This window comes from Urocitellus parryii, chromosome 5 (assembly GCF_045843805.1).
Source record: "Urocitellus parryii isolate mUroPar1 chromosome 5, mUroPar1.hap1, whole genome shotgun sequence".
NCBI classification, from domain to species: domain Eukaryota; kingdom Metazoa; phylum Chordata; class Mammalia; order Rodentia; family Sciuridae; genus Urocitellus; species Urocitellus parryii.
In genome coordinates this window covers 38,514,262-38,535,850 of record NC_135535.1, presented here as the reverse complement: position 1 = coordinate 38,535,850, position 21,589 = coordinate 38,514,262, and the positions used below count along the sequence as shown (strand labels likewise).

The 21,589-nt window shown below is 39.4% G+C and overlaps 1 protein-coding gene and 1 pseudogene across 1 annotated transcript in view; both read right to left on the bottom strand.

The window, feature by feature from the left end:
- Pawr (pro-apoptotic WT1 regulator) overlaps positions 1-2,563 on the bottom strand; it is a 97,909-nt gene extending 95,346 nt beyond the window's left edge. Inside the window, exon 1 of the mRNA XM_026397005.2 lies at positions 2,048-2,563. Within this exon, the coding sequence (XP_026252790.2) occupies positions 2,048-2,563 (516 nt within the window). The remainder of the gene's footprint in view (positions 1-2,047) is intronic.
- A 17,594-nt stretch (positions 2,564-20,157) lies between these two features.
- On the bottom strand, positions 20,158-20,251 carry LOC113188613 (small nucleolar RNA U13; annotated as a pseudogene).
- Between the last annotated feature and the right edge of the window lie 1,338 nt (positions 20,252-21,589).

The window sequence follows — 21,589 nt, the reverse complement described above, 5'->3', positions numbered from 1 at the left end:
CTAGAAGAAATGGCATATAATTCTAAAAAATCTAAAGACATGAAAATAATTTACCTTCAAAGTTTCCTGACATATTTCAGTAGTATTGAAACAATATAAAAGACTTTTTTAAAAATACAGGGAGGAGGCTCTCAAGCCTGATAATTAGATACTGTGGTAAAATATTACCATGTTTTGTTGGGTCCCACAGCTTGAAACAGATAGAGCCATAGTTACCACTAAAAGAAAGCAGTCCTCAACTCCCTACTCAATTAAAAAAAATTCCACACACAAAAAAGGGTGCCCAGGGTTGTTTTGTTTTAAGTAAGATTAAATTTAGGAGTTGCCAACACCCAAACGAAAAACATTCCAGAGAATTAGACTCAATTGTAGTGGGGAGTCATCTACATTCTCAGCACTAAGTTCTCTCACTCAAAGCAGGAGTACTAACAAAGGATGTTTCTTAGGATCTCACAAGATACACCCTACTTATTTCCCCTAGTAAACATTGCTCTTGTTTTGAAGAAATACTTGAAAAATAATCTTAGCACAAACAGCCGGACAAAAAGCGAATTTTAACATCTGCCAAGATATTTGCCAAAATAAGACCCCTGTCAGATGAACAATGAGTAAAGATTGAAAATGACAAATTCTCACATTTGGATCACAGCTTTTAAAAATAAAGTTGAGGAATGTAGGTTTTCCAAAGCCTTGTCTTCAATTTCCCCTTAATCTTCATATTTTTAAGTTAAAAAAAAACCTGGAAATTTGATTACCACTCCTAAGAATTCCTTTTAAAGTAATTTAATGAATAACAGATATTTTGTGCAAGTAGCAAACCACAAAGGACAGTTTGCTGGCTAATAGAAATCTCTGAAACATTCATACAAAAATACACCCTACAAAGACATACTCTGATTTTCTGGGAATGGAATCATATTAATATCTAAAACTTTAGGTATACTTGATAATACACCCTAACTTATTACAAATGCTTTTATTTAAACCACAATTAAAGTTGATAAATTCTTAATAGTTATTTAGTGTGTAGCAAAATTGAGTGAATTAGAAGGCAAGGAGTAAAATGGGGGGAAAAAGTGAAACCTGCAGAGCCAATGAGAAGGTGTGCCTATTCTGGGAAAAAAAAAAAGTAGTTCAATCACTTCCCAAACATGATGAGCTACTGTTAAAGTAACCCAAACTTGTTCAGGATTGTTTTGTTTCAGGTAGAGGTGTGATTATACACTCCGTAAAAGTATTTACCAGTCATCTAATGAGATGCTGCTGCTGACTGCAGAAATGTCTGTAGACTAGTCAAAAACACCAAAAAAAAAAAAAGAAAACAAAAAAAACACGCCACCCCTACCACAAATGTTTTCCAGATATTTAAGTACAAAAAGAGAACTCTAAGCAAACAGAATTGTGAATTGCTGCAGCATCCCTATTGTCCTAAATATGACTGGGATGACTGGGGGTGGGGGAATCGTGATGGGGAGCACCACTTAAAAAGAGTGGGTGTGTGTGTGTGTGTGTGTGTGTGTGTGTGTGTGTGTAATATCATGCATATGTTCATTGGATACACTCATCATGGGCTCATTAAGATAAAGCTATCTTGGATATTGCTAAGGCCACTTTTTCTTTACCGGTGCTTGTAAACATCAAAAGAGGAGATAATCTGATAACTTGAGACCGACACGTGGGAAACTAGAGTACGTCATCGTCACCACTAATCAATTTTCCTAACTGATCAAGCATAAACAGATAGGTCTAGGTAGGCAAGTCTGGGTCCAGAAGTTGTCTTTCTACCGCTCTAAACAAGTATGTATTCAGGATCTGAGACCTCATCCAGGAAGCTTGGAAAAGCACGTGTCCTACACTGTGGGTTTGGGGAACTTCCCAGGAAGTATTTGCTCAAAGCAAAACTCCATCACCCGCTGCCTGCCCAGCTCGGTCAAAGGATCAGCAGGACGAGTCAGGGAGAAACCTGGGCCCCGGGACCCAGGAGCGCTCGAGTGGAGGACGCCAGACGGTGGCGGCCCCAGGAACAGCATGGCCCCCGCCCGCTCACCTCTGCCGCGGGGATATTGACCACGCCGGTGGAGCGCCTCTTCTCCCGCAGCTTTCTCTTCTCAATCTGCCCCTTGCCTTTCCTGGCACTTGGGCCAGAGCTCCTGCCCTTCTCCGGGGCGCTATCCGGTTCCTCCTCCTCACCCCGAGGCGGCGGAGCTCCGGAGGCAGCGGAGGCGGGGGTCTCGTCCTCTGGCCGCCGCGGGCCGGGGGCCGCCCGAGCCAGCGCGGTGGAGCCGACATTACAGTTCACGCCCCCGGGGCCGGGGACAGCAGGTGCGGCCGAGCCGCCTGGGAGATTGTTGTTGAGCTCGTTGGCCGTGGCAGCCGCCGTCGAAGTGCCCACCGCCCCCGCCGGGGGCTTCCCGGCCGCGTCGCTGCTGCCCCCGCCCGGGGCTGAGGGTCCCGGGGGGTTCTGCTTGGCGCGCATCTTCTCGCGCTTCGCCTTCCACTCCTCCAGGAAGTCTGTGGTGCTGCCGCTGAGGCCGCTGCTGGTCCGGTAGCCACCGGTCGCCATATTCCCAGAGGGGCTGGCTGGGTGCTCACCTCAGACGGCCACCCGGGCTCCCAGCTCCAGATCCCCGCCGCCGCCTCCTTCCCGCAACCGCGAGGACGCCAGGAACAGGACCCCTGGCGCGGGCGGCGGAAACTCCCCCAGCAGCAAGAGGGTCTGAAGAGAAATACAAAAGGGGGCGGGGAGGGGAGGCGTGAGGTCTTGGTCGGACCCAAAGGTCTGGCTCCCGTTCTCGCCCCTCCGAGTACCCCCAGAGCGCACCCACTCGTCTCCAACGGCGAGTAGACGCCGCCGTCCCCACCCTGCAAAGTTTCTCCGAAGCACCTTCACCGCCCCTCGAGGGGAGGAGAGAGGGCGTGACCCCACCCCCGGCCCGACCGCCCCATCCCACCCGGGTCCGCGCCTGCGGGGGACGTGGGACCATGGCCAGACCCCGCCACCTGTCGGCCCAACTTAGCGCCCGCTCTGGCCACCGCCAGTCCGAGATCCTCGTCACCGACAACCCGACTCCCGGGTAAAGCCTCTAACCGGCTCGCGGAGGAGGCGGGGACGAAGCACGAGTCGAGTGCCGGTGGCCCGAGAGCAGCCCCTTACCTCCGATGAGTTTCTGGGGGACCAGGCGCGGGACGGGGAGTGAGTACCCCGAGTGAGCCGAAGGTGCGGCGCGACCTCCGGACGCGCGGAAGGAACGCGGCAAACTCGCTGTCCTGCTTTCCCAAGTCCCTGACTAGAAGGGAGGGAAGAAGAAAGGGAGGGAGCGAGGGGCGGGAGGGGAGCCGAGCGGTGCCGAAGCGCGGACGGAAAAGGCCGAGGGGCGCACGAGGGGCGCGGCTCCCGGTGAGGAGGAGGCAGTGTCCGGCGACGCCCCGCCCCCGGCACTCAGGTGCGCGGCGCTGCGTCGGGCCAGCGGCCGCCGCCTGCCTTGCGCCAACCCTTCCCCCGGCCTGCCGCTCCCTGCCTGCCGCGGGTCGCACCGCACATTCTTGGGCCGCCAGCCGCGGGGCGTCCGGCCTCCTGGCGCTTGCGACTCTGGGGCGGGAACGGCACTCCAACGCCCCTCTCCCGGCTCCCCTCTCCGCCTCGCTTGTCTCCCGCCACTCTTCCTTTTAAGTACATAATCTTATTTGAACGAAAGTTTCGAATATTGCCAAGGGGGAAAGTGCCATCAACTTGTGAAGATTCAGGAGCTAACTGGCCAGGATGAGAAAATACCCACTCGTTTCTCTTCTTGGTCGCTGACCCCTTTTGAAATGTCTTAGGATGGTGGACCTGAGGAAACCTAAGGAAACGCATCTCCTGGTGAAAAGGAATCGCCTAAAAAGAAAGGCTAAAACTGTCCCGTGAATTATTAAGAGTTTACTATTTTACCTTAGGCTTGCAGAAGTATCAAACCTCCTTTGGACACTTTATTTTATTGGTGATGCTGACTCTATTTGGAATGTTCCTCTTAACCATTCTATAGGCCTTCTCTTTCCAGAATAGTAAATTCAGCAGCAAAACTCCCTGTCAAAGTACGAAAGCAGCATTGATTTTGATTTGAAATGAGCTGGAGCGGTGATAGTCTCTATTTTTCCATCCTTACTTATCCTTACATTTACAAGATTTACAAGTTATCGAAGATTTCTGGATCAGGGCTGGGTGGGCTACCATGGGCAGACGCCAGAGTAGACTGACTTCACTATATCCAAATAATATCAAATGTCAGGGCACATCATTGTTGTAAGCCCCAAATGCTAGGTCTCTGTTTTGTAAAAAGTAGGAAGGCCTGAGCCACACTCTTCCCTAACAAAAACCTTTTGCCCTACTTAATATTCCTACTTAATATTTGGACCTGGTAGTACATGGAAGGTGGGTAATCAATGTGTGCCCGCTGTGGGAATGAGAAAATGATTCACATGCCCTGTATTTCTCAAAGACAAAGTCACACAGTTCTGGGCTTTGGTCTGACTGTTGGGGTTCTGGAAAATTCAGTGGAAAATTAAAGGCCTTCCTTGGGAATAGGTTTAAATGGCTGAGTGGCCATTTGTCTACCTGGTATCTACCTAGGTACACCACCTGAAATTTCTCAATTACAGATTCACTGCTTTGTTTTATGAGTTTTAAGATGGGGAAAAGGGGATTTGAGTATTAAATGTGTGCACATTAATGGGCTTTCATAACTTCTCTGAGGATTTTCTCTTTGAGGGGCTGTAGGATATAGTAGAAAGATGATATAGTCAGTCTGGGTACAAACATTTTAAATACCTGCAAGATCTTGAGCATATGTTTAAATGCTCTGAAACTCAGCAGCTTTCTTGACTATAAAATCAGCAATAATGACTTATTTTAAAGTGATGCTGCAAGTAGAATGTGCTTTGTTCAGGAAGGCACTCAACATAGTACCTCCTATTAATAAGATAGCAGTTAGAATCTTGGGTTTCTAAGAAGTGTCTGGAGATGGTTAAAAAAAAATGAGGGACTGAATATACAATATTAACCTGAAAACAATAGACTTTGAATGAACTAGGATAACACTTATGTCACATAAATTTGTCACTGCATCACTTCTACCAGTTCTCTTAGTATTAAATAGACTCTTGAGTCAGGAATGCTGGCTACCATTGACTTCTGTGGCTTTGAGCAAGTTGGTTAACTTGTGTGCCTCTGTTTACTTACATATAAAATGGGGATAATAATACTTCCTACATTGTCAGAGTGTTGTGAAAGTGCCTAAGGTCCTTAGATAAAAGGTAGTATGTGAGTACCAGAGTAGTTATTATTGGTCTATAAAGTGCCCTAGGAACTACAGATTAAAGAGATTATTGAGGTACAAAGCACTGTTTTACTATTGTTATCATTTATTATACCTTTTGTCTTTGCCATTCTCAGTATTCCCAAAGATATTTCACAGCCAGGCTGCTCCCAACATTGCACCAAGATATTTTTAGCTGAGTTGGTCCTACATTGTTTACAGATCATCAATCTTTATGTACAGAGTTCTGATGTAATAATCCTCAAAGACTCAGTGCTTGATTTCTCAACTTCAGCATTATTGACATTCAGGGCTGGGTAAATTTTTGTTCTGGGGTTTTCCCTGTTCATTGTAGGATATTAAGCAGCATCATTGATTTCTACTTACTAGATACCAGTAGCCTCCTCCCTCCTATCCCCATTGTGCCATTGCCAAATGTTCAGGATTGGTGATGGGGTCCCGGGTGACAATGAGAACCATTGAATTGGCCTGAAATAACTAATTTTAGCGACCCATTGCCCATAATAGTAAAGAAAAATATGATGATGCTAATAAAACAATTTATTTTTAAATGTCATAGTGAAACTTATTTTATATGTTAAGTCTTACTTAATGTTTTCCAGACAGTGGATTAGCTATGCTATGATGTGAGATAACTTGTTTCTATATGTTGAAATAACTAATAATATATTGGGAAATAGCCACTTTGACTTCAATGCAAATATTTCTGGAACATATCCTTAAATCAAAATAACACATTTGCATACTATAAAAAGTTAAATAATTTAGTTCCAGAGGATTATAACAAAAGACAGCAATCCCTTCTTACTGTCCCAACTACAAAAAACCCTTATGCAGAACTTTCAATTCTACTTACTGTTTCTGCTCTTTGTGAGGGTTTTTTAAAATTAAATTATTTATGTATTCTAATTTGTTATACATGATAGCAGAATGCAATTCATTTCATATTACACAGAGCACAATTTTTCAAGTCACTGATTGTACACAAAGTATTTTCACATCATTTGTGCCTTTATGCATGTACTTAGAGTAATGATGTCTAACTCATTCCACATCATTCCTACCCCTTAACCCCTCTCTTCCCCTTCCTCCCCTTTGCCCTATCTGAAGTTCCTCCATTCTTCCCATGCCCCCCCCATTGCCATTATGAGTCAGCATCCTCATATCAAAGAAAACATTTGGCCTTTGATTTTTTGGGATTGGCTTACTTTACTTAGCATTATATTCTCCAACTCCATCCATTTACCTGCAAATGCCATGATTTTATTCTTTTTTAATGCTGAGTAATGTTCCATTGTGTATATATATATCAAAGTTTCCCTATGCATTCATCATCTATTGTTGGTTCCACAATTTAGCTATTGTGAATTGTGCTGCTTGTAAGAGTTTTTTAATGTACTTATCTACTAGTGTACTTAATTTTTACATTTTTAGATGTCCTACTAAAGGAGAGGATTTAGCTGTCTTAAGCTATACATATACTTTTCTTACTCCTATATTCCCACTGTATTTATATCATAATTCTTATTGAATACATATTCAATGTGTATAGTATGGTTACAATACAAATACAGCAGAGCTATGTGGTATACTATGAATGCATTTCTGTCATGTCTTTTACAATTGTTTTTTCCTTAAAGAACCACCATTCCTGGGGCTGGGGATGTGGCTCAAGCAGTAGCGCGCTCACCTGGCATGCGTGCTGCCCAGGTTCAATCCTCAGCACCACATACAAACAAAGATGTTGTGTCCGCCGAAAACTAAAAAAAAATAAATATTAAAAAATTCTCTCGCTTTTTTTTTAAAAAAAAAGAACTACCATTCCTTTTTCTGCAGTTACAACTCCCCATTGTTTGTTTTAATCACTGTCATGTTTTTATATATATTATACACAAATTTATACCCACATTGGTAATCTATCAGTTCTGTTTCTCTTTTTTTTAGGGACATCTTTCCTGGAGCCCTCTATCCCCTGGATTGATTTTAAGGCCTCTTTCTCTGTCGTCATCCAGAAATTATGTTTTTATTATAACACTTGGAATAATTTTCTGTGCAGACCACTTATTTCCCAAATTCCATATTTTCCTTCTTGTTGTTTCTCACTTATTTTAGTGAAGTCCATCCTCAGTATATTCTGGAGATGGTATAAATTACACATTCATGGAGACTGTGCATGATGGAAATTAGTTTAAATTTGTCTTCCCAGTTGATTAATAGTTTGTTGGGAACAGAACTCCAGGTTGGAAATAATTTTCCTCCATAATTCTGAAGTCATCAGTATATTGTCTGCTATTTTCCAGAGTTGCTGTTTCAAAGACTGATTCCTTTCTGTTTTCTCCCTGAAAGCTTTTGAGTCTTTCTTAATGAGAGTTCCTGAAATATCTTGAAGATATACTCTGATTTGATCTTTTTTCATTGTTGTTAGCTTTACAGTGGACCCTTTTAATCTGCTATCTGCCCTCCAGTTGGGAAATTCCCTTATCCTATTTCTTTGATAATTCTTTCCTTTTATTTTCTCCATTCTCTCTTTCTAAAACTCCTGTTAAGTGGGTATTAGACTGTTAGGATTTCTCTTGTACATTTTTAATCCTTTATGTCCTATTTTCAGTCTTTTGGGGGATTTTATTCTACTTTTGTTGACATTTTCTCCATTTTATATGCCAGCATATTAAGTTTCTATTTCTGTCACTACTTTTTTCTAAGATCTGTTTCTTGTTCTTTAAATGTTCCTTTTCCATAGCATGCTGTTTTTTAGGTCACATTTATAGCATCTTTTCTCTCCCTGAGGAAATGTCTTTAATTTCTACTGATCCTGCACTGTTCCTTGCCTATATTTCCCTTCTTTCCTTCTTGTTTAATCTTAATCTTTCAAGTGAGAGCTTTGTTCATCAATCATCTGTTCATTCATCTTTAAGATTGATTAAAGCACTAGAAAGTTGATTGGAAGCCCTTCTGTGAAAGGGTGGAACCTGATGACTTAAGGGTGTAGGTTTAAAAAGTCCCAGGCATTTTGTGGAGGCATGTGTCATGTCATACATATGTCAGCATTTATGCAGCTTCTCTTTTGGTTGCATCAGTTTCCATAAGAAAAATGTGTCTCTGCCTGTGTTGGCTGTTGCCAACTGTCTCAGGTGCCAAGCAAGGAAGAAGGACAGGGGGAGTCTCATTACTCAATCTGCAGGTTTCTAATGAATCCTCAGTATGCCTGGCATTCTCAAGTGCAGTGCATTTGTGATTCAACATCTGCAGAAGGTGAGTTTTCAGTCCTCCAGCAGGATCAGGAGAAAGAGCTTTCCTTGCTAATGAGCCCTGCAGAGGGCACACGAAAACCCAGCCATTCTTGTGTCAATTTTGAACTAATCTTTCTGTTTTCTCTCCACCCTTTGCTCCTTTTCAGAATTATATGCTGCTGCTTACAATTTCCTAAACTTTCTTCAGGGGTCTGCAGGACAAAAAGGATGACTCCTTATTGACTCTGTCTCCTGTACATCATTAGAACTCATCTTTACCTGCTGTTATCCATCTTGCATCTTCCAGTGTTAACTTCTTATATCCCATCCTCTTCATTGTTACTGGTTTATCATTTTATTTTTTGTTTTAGTGAAGTGACTTAAGTGAAAAAAGGATAAACGTGTGTTTAATCTGTTGTCTATAGTAGGAAATCCAATTCATCTACTTTGCAGATTTCCAGATACTGTGAAATGTGCTCTGTAGGTTCAGATCAGTAGAGACCTCTACATCTTATTTCTTTACTCATTGAATTACACATATTAAGCCACTACTGATTATCACTGTAAGAAAGAACTAGCAGTCAGAGAAATGCAAATCAAAACTACCCTAAGATACCATCTCACTCCAGTAAGATTGGCAGCTATTATGAAGTCAAACAACAATAAGTGCTGGCGAGGATGTGGGGAAAAGGGTACACTTGTACATTGTTGGTGGGACTGCAAATTGGTGCAGCCAATTTGGAAAGCAGTATGGAGATTTCTTGGAAAGCTGGGAATGGAACCACCATTTGACCCAGCTATTCCCCTTCTTGGTCTATTCCCTAAAGACCTAAAAAGAGCATGCTACAGGGACACTGCTACATCGATGTTCATAGCAGCACAATTCACAATAGCAAGACTGTGGAACCAACCTAGATGCCCTTCAATAGACGAATGGATAAAAAAAAATGTGGCATTTATACACAATGGAGTATTACTCTGTATTAAAAAATGACAAAATCATAGAATTTGGTGGGAAATGGATGGCATTAGAGCAGATTATGCTAAGCGAAGCTAGCCAAGCCCTAAAAAACAAATGCCAAATGTCTTCTTTGATATAAGGAGAGTAACTAAGAACAGACTAGGGAAGAAGAGCACGAGAAGAAGACCAACATTAAACAAGGAGGAGAAGTGGGAGGGAAAGGGAGAGAGAAGGGAAATTGCATGGAAATGGAAGGAGACCCTCAGGGTTATACAAAATTACATACAAGAGGAAGTGAGGGGAAAGGGAAAAATAATACAAGGGGGAGGAATGAATTACAGTAGTGGGGGTAGAGAGAGAAGAGGGGAGGGGAGGGAAGGGGGGATAGTAGAGGATAGGAAAGGCAGCAGAATACAACAGACATGACTATATCAATATGTAAATCAATGGAAGTGTAACTGATGTGATTCTGCAAGCTGTATACGGGGTAAAATGGGAGTTCATAACCCACTTGAATCAAAATGTGAAATATGATATATCAAGAACTATGTAATGTTTTGAACAACCAACAATAAAAAAAAAAGAAAAAAGAAAGAACTTTACAAAATGTTTTATTTTCTGTAGGCTGTTTTTAATATGTGGTCCCATTACATTATACGATGCTTCTATTATTTTTTTAAAAGGGGGAAATTTTTCTGACATCTGTGTTACTTACTGATGTATTTCTCTTTTCCAGCTGTTTCATTTTCTTTAACCCTAGTAAGCTACACATTATACAGCCAGAGACTTATCTTCTTGTAATTGCTTACAGGTAATCTAATACCAGAATTTTGGCTTTACCAGGAAAAATCTGTGTTCTATGGTACCTGAAGCTTATACAATTTTTGAACCTTCTTTAAGAAAGAATAGGTATAAAAATAAATAGTTTGAATGAAAAATATTTTTAATTATGTTTAAACAAATTGACAAATTCGATGAATATTTTAAAAACCTGACCTATTCACAATATTGTTGTATGTGCACTTTATTATTGATTTTGTTATTATATATTGGTACATAAAGTATGTGTAATTTCACATCCAGATGTATTCACTATTTGTAATATAAGTAAATATATGTTTATTCATATCTTAGTCCATTTTTTCATCACAGTGACCATAAGATCCAACAAGAACAAGTTTATAAAAGGAAAAGTTTATTTGGCGCTCATGGTTTCAGAGGTCTCAGTCCATGGATAGCCAGCTCCATTACTTTGGGCCCAAAGTAAGGCAGAACATCACCAAAGAAGAGTGTGGGCAGAGGAAAATATCTCAAGACATGACAATCAGGAAGCAGAGAGAACTCTCTTTTCACTAGGGACAAAATATAAATCCCAAAGGCATGCTCCCAGTGACTCACCTCCTTCACCCACACCCTACCTGCCTACAGTGACCACCCAGTTAATCCTATCAGTGGATCAAAGTACTGATTGGGTTAAGGTTTTCAAAATCCATACATCTTACCTCTAATTTTTCTTGCATTGTCTCACACATGAGCTCATATTTAAAGGCATAACAATGTATCATAGACTCAAGAATTCTGTTTCATACTATTCCCGTAAGGAAAAAATAATAATTCATTGAGCATTCATATGTGTGTGTATGAGGAGATATATATATATATATATATATATATATATATATATATATATATATATATAAGTTGTAAGTGAACAAGATACATTTATTTAATTTTTATGTGGTGCTGAGGATTGAACCCAGTGCCTCACGTGTGCCAGGCAAGCGCTCTACCACTGAGCCACAGCCACAGCCCTAGCATTCATGTTTTATACCTTGTATGGTTTACTGTATTCCTGTTAGGATAAAACTTCAGTTTTGACCAGATGTCAGTGAAAACAGAATTCTCTGCTTATATTACACATCTGATAATTGGAAGAATTTCCTCATTTCTATCATCAACCCACTTCCCAGTTACTCTTACTTACCAAGGAACTGCTGACTGGCTATCTTCCTCTGCACTCCTATTTACGTCTAGTTCTTAGTGATAACAGCTAAAATTATCATTAATCTGCTGGAATCTCAGATATTTGACTTCCTCACTCCCAGTAACCTTTTTCCTCTTCACCCCTCTTCACCCACAGTTAGTCTTCATCATCACCTGTACTTGTACCTCTAAAATCTCAGCTCTGGCCATTCTATTTTTCAACCACTACCTCTCACCTCTTCTACATACCTACTCTAGTACCCCTACTCCAGCCTTTTTTTTTGTTCTACAGGTCCTACCAACTTTTCATTGCCTATCCTTTGCATGTCCTAACTTCCTTATTCAGCTTCAATTCTTTTTTTTTTTTTTAAAGAGAGAGTGAGAGAGGAGAGAGAGAGAGAGAATTTTTAATATTTATTTTTTAGTTCTCTGCAGACACAATATCTTTGTTTGTATGTGGTGCTGAGGATCGAACCCAGGCCGCACGCATGCCAGGCGAGCGTGCTACCGCTTGAGCCACATCCCCAGCCCTTCAGCTTCAATTCTGAAGTTTATCATTATCAGCCTCCTCTCTGTGTATACCTGCTCAGTGGAATAAGGTTAGGTTTAAAACAATGTGACATGTTTCCTAATCCCATTTTAAATGCAAGACAGTTGACTGGGAAGTCCACACTGTCTGGCAAATCCTAGTGGGCCTCCCTGCCTGTCCTCTAAAATGACTAGTTTGAGTTGATGAACTTGCCTTCATACTTCACTGACTAAAGTAGTAACTACGCAGAATACAGCTCCTCATCTAAGACAACTCTGCCCATATACCTCCACCTGATCTGCCTTCTTACTTTTAAGATGAACTTCTTTGCCTGTGTCTCTCCTTTTAAGGGCTTTGATCCTACAATTATAACTATCTGTCATGTACAATCAATTTCTTCTCTATTAAATCATTTTCTTAAGCACAGAAACGAGCTCTATTAAATCATTTTCTTAAGCACAGAAACGAACTCTATTAATTCCCTCTGATTGGTTTCCTATTTACTCTTACAAGACATTTCCACAAGTCATTTTTAAACTTTTCCTTCTCAAAGTTTCATAGGATAGAAGCTGTATACCAGGGGCTGGGGTGGTGGTTCAGTGGCAGAGCGCTTACCTAGCATGTGTGAGGCACTGGGTTCATTTCTCAGCACCACATGTAAATAAATAAAATGAAGGTCCATTCACAATATATATATATTTTTTTTAAAAAAGAATTTCTACACCAGATTCACTGGGCTAAAATCAAGAGGCCCATAGGGTCACATTTCCTTTTAGAAGGTAGAAGTTCTTATGGAAAATCCTTTAGATGTTTTTTTTTTTCTTTCCCACCTTTAAAGACCACACACATTCCTTGGCTGGTGGTCCTCTTTGTTCATCTTCAAAGCAAGCTGGTGGTCCTCTTTGTGCACCATATTCACATCACCCTATGAGTCTCTCTTTTGCCTTTTTTTCCACTTTTAAGGATCCTTGGGACCACCTGGATGTTCCCTGATAATCTCACTATTTTAAGGTCAGTTGATTATCAATCTCAATTCCCCTATGCCATGTAACTAAATATATTCACAAATTCCATGGATTAGTGCCTGGAAGTCTTTGGGGGATCATTATCTGTCTACCACACCATCTTAATAAACTTCCTTTGACTCTAGAATCCAATCTGGTCAATGTTCTATTTCTCAGTTCAAAATTCTTGGAAGAAGAATTTTGCTGCTTCTACTTTCACCATTCTTTCTCTAATCATTTCCAAATGGTCTTTGGTCCTCCTCACCACTCCACTTATTACTCACTATGCTTGTCAAAATTATCAGTAAACCTTATGTTGACAAACCCAGTGCTTATATCTTAAAAAAAAAAAAAATCCTACTTAGTTTTTGTTTTGCACAAATAATGTTTCCCTCATCCTTTAAATCTTCCTTCTTATAATTTTGTTTTAATCCACCAGAAAAGTTTTCTTTCCCTTCAACCTCAATGGATACTCTTCTCAGTCTCCTTTACCCATTCCTCTGCTGCTTAACCTTTAAAAACTAAGGTCTTCCCAGGACACAGTCATTAGCCCTCTTTTTTCCCCTCAGGCAACATTCTCTCCCTAGATGATGCCATGGAATTGCATAGTTTTACAAATCACTGCCAAAACTCAAAGTAACCTTTCTTCTCTGAATTCCAGAGTCGCATATCCCATATGACCATTTGACATCTCCATGTGAATGTCTAAAAATCTTCTTAAAATGACTATAGCCAAACAAAATTCTCTAGCCACTTCTCCTTCTGGCCCAATCCTTTCTTCTCTGATCTCTCCCCCATCATGATAAAAGGTCTCATCACCCATACAGTTTTTTGAGCAAAATCCTAAAAGCCTTCCATGATTCATTTTTTTCCCTTACCCCATAATCCAGTCCATCATCCTGTCAGCAGCAATTTCAAAATATATTTATTCTTCATAACAACCAGAATGATCTTCTCAAAATATACTCAGACCCAGGACTGCTTTGGGATTTGTTTCCCTGTATTCATCCCTAAACCCTTCCATGCCTGCAGCTCTGATCTGAATAGTCCCATGTGTAGCTCATGCCAGCAGCACCTTTTTTTTCCCCCATGTGGTGCTTGTTCTACAGTTGTACAGAATGCAAGAGTTATGGAGTTCTGGAAGCTTCTACTGAGATTTCAAAGGAAAGCAAAGGCAATCAGGAGAAATTTGCTCCTGAGTTGGATCCCCACAGAGAGCACCAAATGAAGCAATGCCTTGTGGAGCTGTGGGAGTACAGTTACAGGGAGGGTCCCAGAAGGTAGAATGACATATGTGTGCCATGCCAATTTTACAAAGCTTCCAGCATCAGTGTGCAGCCTGAGAGAGCAACCAGGTAGGTGGCAAACAGCAAAGCCATAGGGGCAGGAGGCTGCCCAAGGCTTTGGGGTTCTACCCCTTACAGAGTTGCGCCAAGGGTGCTGGATCTGGACCTCTAGGATTTTATGTCTGTCCTACTGGGTTCTGATCTTCTTTTGGGCTGAGTTGCCTTTCTCCATCTCCCTTTTGGAATAGGAATGTTTATCGTATCCCTAATTCACCGTTGTCTTAGAAGCATATAACTTGGTTTTTTGTTTGTTTGCTTTTGTTTGTTTTATTTTACAAGAATTAACAGTTGTAAGAGTTTGCCTTGAGTTTCAGAGAACATTTGGACATAGATTTTTGAATGATTTGGAACAGTTGAATCTTGGACTGTTGAGGATAAAATTTTAATGCATTTTGCACTGTGAGATGAATATGAACTTTAGGGGCAAGGGACAGAAGTGTTTGGATTTGGTTTGTTTCCAGAGAGTCATACATTGGAGGCTTGGTCCCCAGGATGAATGTGTAAGATGATGGAACCTTTAAGAGGTGGAGTCTAGTGGGAGGTCCTTAAGACACTGGGAGCATGACTATGCGATTTTAGCCTCTCTGGCTTCCTGTTTGGCGATGTGATTGCTCTCTCTTGCTCATGCTCCTGCCATTTGCCATGAAGTCTTCACCAGAGCCAAACAGATGTCAATGCCATACCCTTGAATCTCCAGAATTGTGAGCTAACTAAACCTCTTTTCTTTATAAAGTTACTCTACCTGAGGTATTTCATTTAAGTAATGAAAAATTAACTTATACAGATCCTAGATGATAGAATTTCCACCTTTACAATTAATTTTGACTTGTTCCCTTTCTTATTAAGTTCAGCCTTTTAACTAGTCTCTGCTTAACCGTCACCTCCTCCCAAATGCCTTCCCTGATCAATATAAAAATGTCAAATTCTTCATCCCAAACCTCAATCACTATTGTAGTCCCTTGTTTTATAGTGTTTACAACACTTATCATTGTTGGAAATTAGCCATAGGTAGTCTTTTTGTTTTTATTTTTGCTCTGCAGTACAGGGGATCAAGCCCAGGGCCTTGTACATGCTAGGCAAGCAGTCTAACACTCAGCTACATACATCCCCAGCCCTTCCATATATGTTTATTGACAATCTCTCCCACCCTAGAATGTAAACATGCTGAAACAGATATCTTGCCTGTTCTCTTCACAGGTGTATCTCCAACACCAGTAATTCCCCATAAATATTAGGTATTCAACCTGCCAGCCAATAAATGTAAGGTATTCAACTAATCTGAGTTCTCTGGATAGACTTAGGAAGGTTTACAAATCAAGTGAGAAAAACAGTTTATTTTTTCATGATGATTTTTTCTTATTTAAAATGTATTAGTTTTCCCAAATATTAAAAAAAAAAAAACAGTGAATCCCACCACCATGTACAGTCATAAGAATGGGATTCTAACTAGAATAAGATAGATTCCATGCTTGTATAATTATATCAAAATGGATTCTGCTGTCGTATGTAACTAAAAAGAACTAATAAAAAAAGAAAAAATAAATAAAAATAAAATTTATCTGAATACAAAGAAAATTACTTAGTATGTCAAATTATGACTTAAAGAAATACTAATATGGTTAAGTAGTGTATGACTTTCATATTATGATCTGTCTATTGTTAGGAGTTTGATATATTCTGTCATTATAATAATGGGCTTCTGCTTTTGCTTATATCAAACCTAGTTTAAATTGGTAAATATGAAAGTTGATAAATATTAAAGAAGAAAGTACTACAGAGGTAGGTAAGGTGTGGTCAAGAACAGGAATTTAAATTATACTCCTCATGCTCACTATAATGATGTGATATTAATTACTTAAATTTTCTGTCATCATATTCACCTCACCATATTACTGGGTATACTAAATGAAACTTATCCTCTGACTTTGCTTTTTACATAACCACTGAACATACTGAGACACAAAAGCCACAGCATTCTTTTATATAGAAAGACTGTTGCCAATAAAAAGCTTATTTCAACAAAGCTGAAAGAGTATCTTCTGTCTTGTAATTAGATGGCCAAAAGAAGAAAATAAGAATTCCTTAAGATAGCAGAATGAGGGGAAATGTCTTTAAGGCACTGAAGCACAAAAGACTGAATAATTTGACTAACACTAAAAAAGTCACTCATGATAAACAGTGAAAAGATGAGCCACAAGGACACATGGATGTAAATGTGCATTGCAACTAATGGTAAGACTGATAATGTGGAAAGACTAACCATCGGTCAAGTGGATCTGTTTCTAATATAATGGACCATTTTATAGCATCTCAGAAGCATCTTTAAAAAACAGTTTCAAAAGGGCATCAAAAGCATGATACCATTCATATAAACTTCTAAAATGTACAAAGAATGATACATTTATTGTTGACAGATACATTTGTAGTAAAAATACAAGTACATCAAATTCAGTTTATTAGATGCTTCTTTTTAAATATTTATTTAATCGTAGACAAACACACAGTTATCTTTATTTATTCTTACATGGTGCTGAGGATCAAACCCACTGCTTCACACATGCCAGGCAAGCGCTCTACCACTGAGCCCCAGCCCCAACCCCTTTATTAGATACTTCTTAGGAAAAAATGAAGAGAAAAAAGTATAGAAGCTGAGACATTGTGGTTTTATAATGTTTTATTTAAAAAGAAAGTGATCTAATAAAAATCTTAAATCTGGGAGTACTTGAGATACTTTTATACTCTGTACTTTTGCACATTAGAAATATACCAGAATTTAAGTAATTTTTAAAGTAAAATGCCTAGATTTTTATAAATATTTTTATAAGAACAGATTGATTTTAAAAGGCTGCAACTTTAACAAAATTGGACTTGTCCCAGCTTGTCATGGGGTAACCTTAAAACCTTCCTATTTTTTTGACAAGCAAAAACCCCACATAAGTGGGATGAACTTATTGAAGCCGTGTACCCTGGAAATATTTGAAATGTTTTGTGGCTTGGAGCAAAAGAAAACTGAAGCCAGGCCAATTTCAAAAAGCACCGCCCCCTTTACAAACACTGATCTTTCTTCTAATCTCACTGATCTTTCTTCTAATATCTGGAAACAGATCTCAACTGGCTCCTAAACCTTTTTACTTTCACAGGCAAACAGCTGGGCAAAACTGCTGATGCCTCTCATTTTAGCTCTTCATTATTACTCTTTATTTGTAAAACAGTGCCATTGCCATTGCCATTGAAGCCCCTCTGGGAAACTTGACAAATCCCCTTCATTTTCAAAATGGTGAAAAAGCATCTTTGTCAAAGAAAACTTCATAGAGACAGTATGTCTACACAACAGAGCACCGAAGCTCAGAAACACACCTGGTCTGGCTGCTTTGCTGCAGACGCTCCACACATGGCTGTGACTCACTGCTCCTTCCATCAACAGGGGCTGCGCCAGCAAGTTTGAAAGGAGTTTGCTGTTGTGAAAGTCATCAGCTTTATCGAAGCTGGATCCTGACCTTAGTGTCCTCAAGAAATTTTGTCTAAAAAGAAGATCAGAATAGAAAGCTTTTCTCTAGTACCCATTGTCCTCTGACTTTCCCAAAGAACAAATCTTGAAGTTTGTGGTTGAAATTCAGGGGTAAGTTGGTGTGGGGGAGACCTTCTCAGAACAATTTAGGAGAAATCATTAATGGTTTTAATACATTGTAGATTTTTAAAAATATTTAAAAAAAATTTATTGGTGCTGGAGATTGAACCCAGGACCTTGTGCATGCAAGGCCAGCACCCTACCAACTGAGCTATATCCCCAGCCTGTAGATTTTTTTTTATCATGAGACTAAGATAAATCTTTTGATTCTACACAGAATATTACGGATGCTGCTAAAAGAAGCTATACCAGCTTTTTCTTTGGTACCAGGAATTGAACTCAGGAGCGCTCAACCACTGAGTCACATCTCCAGCCCTATTTTGTATTTTATTTAGAGACAGGGTTTCACTGAGTCACCTAGTGCCTCGCCCTTGCTGAGGCTGGCTTTGAACTTGCAATTCTCTTGTCTCAGCCTCCTGAGTCGCTGGGATTACAGGTGTGCGCCACTGCACCTGCCATACTCCAATTATTTTAATCACAATTGCAAAAAGTGGAGGTGGAATGTGGAGGACGAAAGACTTTGTATGGTCTGAAGCACATTGAAAAGCTTGCTGGTTTCTTTGCAAGCAAAAATTTATACTCTGTATAAATACCTAAACATCACCACTGGATACTTTTGCATGTTACTTCTGCTTAGATGAATTTAAAATTAAACATGAATTCATCACCCTGTTTGGCCTACAAAAATGCTTCAAAGATATATACTTCACCAAAGATGATTCTGTTGATGTACAATAATGGTGATATAACATGAGTTCAGTTTCATCTTTCAGTATTGACTTATATTAATCAATGTTTCTTGGTGTTTCCTACAACTAGAAAAAAAAAGAGAAGAAATAAATTGCATAACATAGATAATATAACCTAACTTCTTATTCAAATCAAAAGTAAAGTCTTCCACTGCCATTTTACCATTGAGCAAAATTAAAAATTGAATTTATTTTATCAATGAACTTGGATTTAATTGAAATTGCTAAATATAATATTTTGCTTAATAATTATAGCAGAGATTTGCTTCTTACTATAAGCTGAGCACTATGTTAGCCATTTTATATAGTGTCTAATTTAGTCTAATTTCAGTCCCATGAAAGGAGCATTAATATTACTTTTCTTTACCTATCAGAAAAAGAAGGCACAACAGATAAAGTAACTTGTCCAGTGTTACTTGTCCAACTAGTACGTAATGCCAAGTTTTTCAGCACACATCTCTCTGATTCTGGAGCCCATTCATAGCTTATATACCAAAGGTGTTAATTTTCAATGCAATAAATACCCTGAATGCAAACAGTTTAATTTTTGTGCATTTTTTGTGACCATTTGTTCAGATTTCAAATTTAAGGGCTTCATAATCATTAAAAGACTAAGAATCACTGGATTAAATCAACCACATAATTTGGGCTGCATAGGGAGTCTTTTTTGGTCGCTCTTTGCATCAATGTGTAGCATCCATAGGTGCTCAATGAATAAATATTTTGTCAAGTGGCATGCAATCAAGATGACTCCTGAGTTTGCCTCAGAAGAAGCTCACTGGATCCCAGGTCTTTGCTAGAGACACGATGACAGTTTGGGTTGAGGAAATATTTCTTGATATTTGTACATAGAGTGTGTTCGATCCTCAGTCTTGCAAAATTGATTAGAATGCTGATTTTTATCACATCTGAAGAGCATATTAATGTCTCAAGGGCACAGTCACATTAACAAAGCCCATTTGCCTGATGGGTTAGACCCAGATAATTTATTGACAATGAAAAAAAATATGTGGTCAGGAATACAAGATTGTTAAAGTCATCATGATCAGTGTTGTATTTTCCAAGAAGGCAGACCTACACAGTAATGAAAGCATAACTGGCAGTTTACTTGGTAAGTATGGAAAATGAATAAGGGAGGGTTAATTAGAGGCATCTAGTATTTACTGGTCTCAGCTAAGAGAGCACAACACATGTCTCCACAAATAAGGAAAGTCCTGCCAAAGTGAACAGAACAGAATGGTTCTTCCCAGGACCTTTGCAGTGGGACCCTGTCTGCTAAGAAGGCTGACTAACCCTGCTACTGAGAAACACATTCTTTCTTTGTATATGCTCATGATTTTTAGTCTGGTTATGATTATGTTTATTTGGTCAGATCTCTTTCAAGTGAATTTGCATATCTGCAAAATCAATTTTTTTTTCTCAAAGTTCATGTTGTAACAAGGTTTAGGGGGAGGCACATATCATACAATAGCGTGAATACTCAATCATCACGCTTATGAACCAAAAGATCTGCAAAATCAATTTTTTAACATTAAAAAAATCCCAGGGCAACTTTATTAGTGGCCATTCTACTATAACTTCAGAGTACCAGTGACTAATGTTTTCAAAGGCCACTCAAAAGAGTTCTTTGTCTTCTAACAGAAATTGCTCCTAATTTTAAAGTTAATATTTTATAAACTACATGAAGAAAAGGATCACAGTCCTTCACTCAAGATACATTTTGGAGCCTGATGTGATAACTCTCACTTGAAATCCCAGTGACTCAAGGCTGAGGCTGGAATATTCCAAGTTTGAGACCAGCCTCTGCAATTTAGTGAGACCCTGTCTCAAAATAAAAAGTAAAAAAGACTGGGGATATGGATCAGTGGTAAAGTGTCCCTGGGTTCAATCTCCCCTGGCTCCAAGCACACACAAAAGTTACCATTGAGTACATCCTACTGTGTGCCAGGCTTGTTCTATGCAATTGTAAAAATATTACACCAATTTTATTATGATCAATCAGTTTTTATTTGCAATTTATGAAACCAGGACACCTTTCATTATACAAAATAGAATGGAGCTGCCAGAAACTGAGCAACAGCAGAGCAAAGATCTTCCTTGTGAAAACAAGGAAACAGAACAAGATGAGGGGAAAATCTAACTGGCTAACATCTGGTAACTTTTTTGGTAAGGGTTAAAGCAGAAGGACTTTCTTATTGAATTGACTAGAATCTCCCCTCTTCTGGGAAAACAGATCAATTTTGAGATCTATACACTTCCTTAAAGTTTCGGTTTGATTTTAGCTTGAATGACACCATTTTCATTTGGTCTGATCTGTTGGTATCTAGTGCAGGAACTCAGTCCAAAAGTATGATGGCCCCTAATTTTTGTTTCACACAAGTTACTATTCTAGGCAAAAGAGTTCAAAGAGGAATAATAGCTTCGTGTTCAAGGAGCTTGCAGTCATATAAACACTATATATGCCTACCTGATGAGTAAAATATAAAATTCCATTATAATAGACCTAATTTGCATTACACTTTTTTGATAGAGTGTGTCTGTCTTCTTATATGTTTTCAGATCATTTTGTTTCCTGTAAACTGTGTCTGCTAATTTTCAAGGATGGTGGTGGAATGTTTTGGTTTTATTTGCATGTTTTCATTTTTTATTTGTAGAAGCCCTGCTTTAGTATAGAATTTAACCCTTTGGGATGAGGATAGTAAATATTTTACCCAACTTGTTTGCTTCCTTTTGACAGTATTAATGTATGTAGAAACTTTTATTATTTTTTTGTCCAATTAAATCATCTTTTTTGCCTTCCAAATTACTTTTAAAAATTTCCTATGTTTTATTCTAGTATTTTATCCT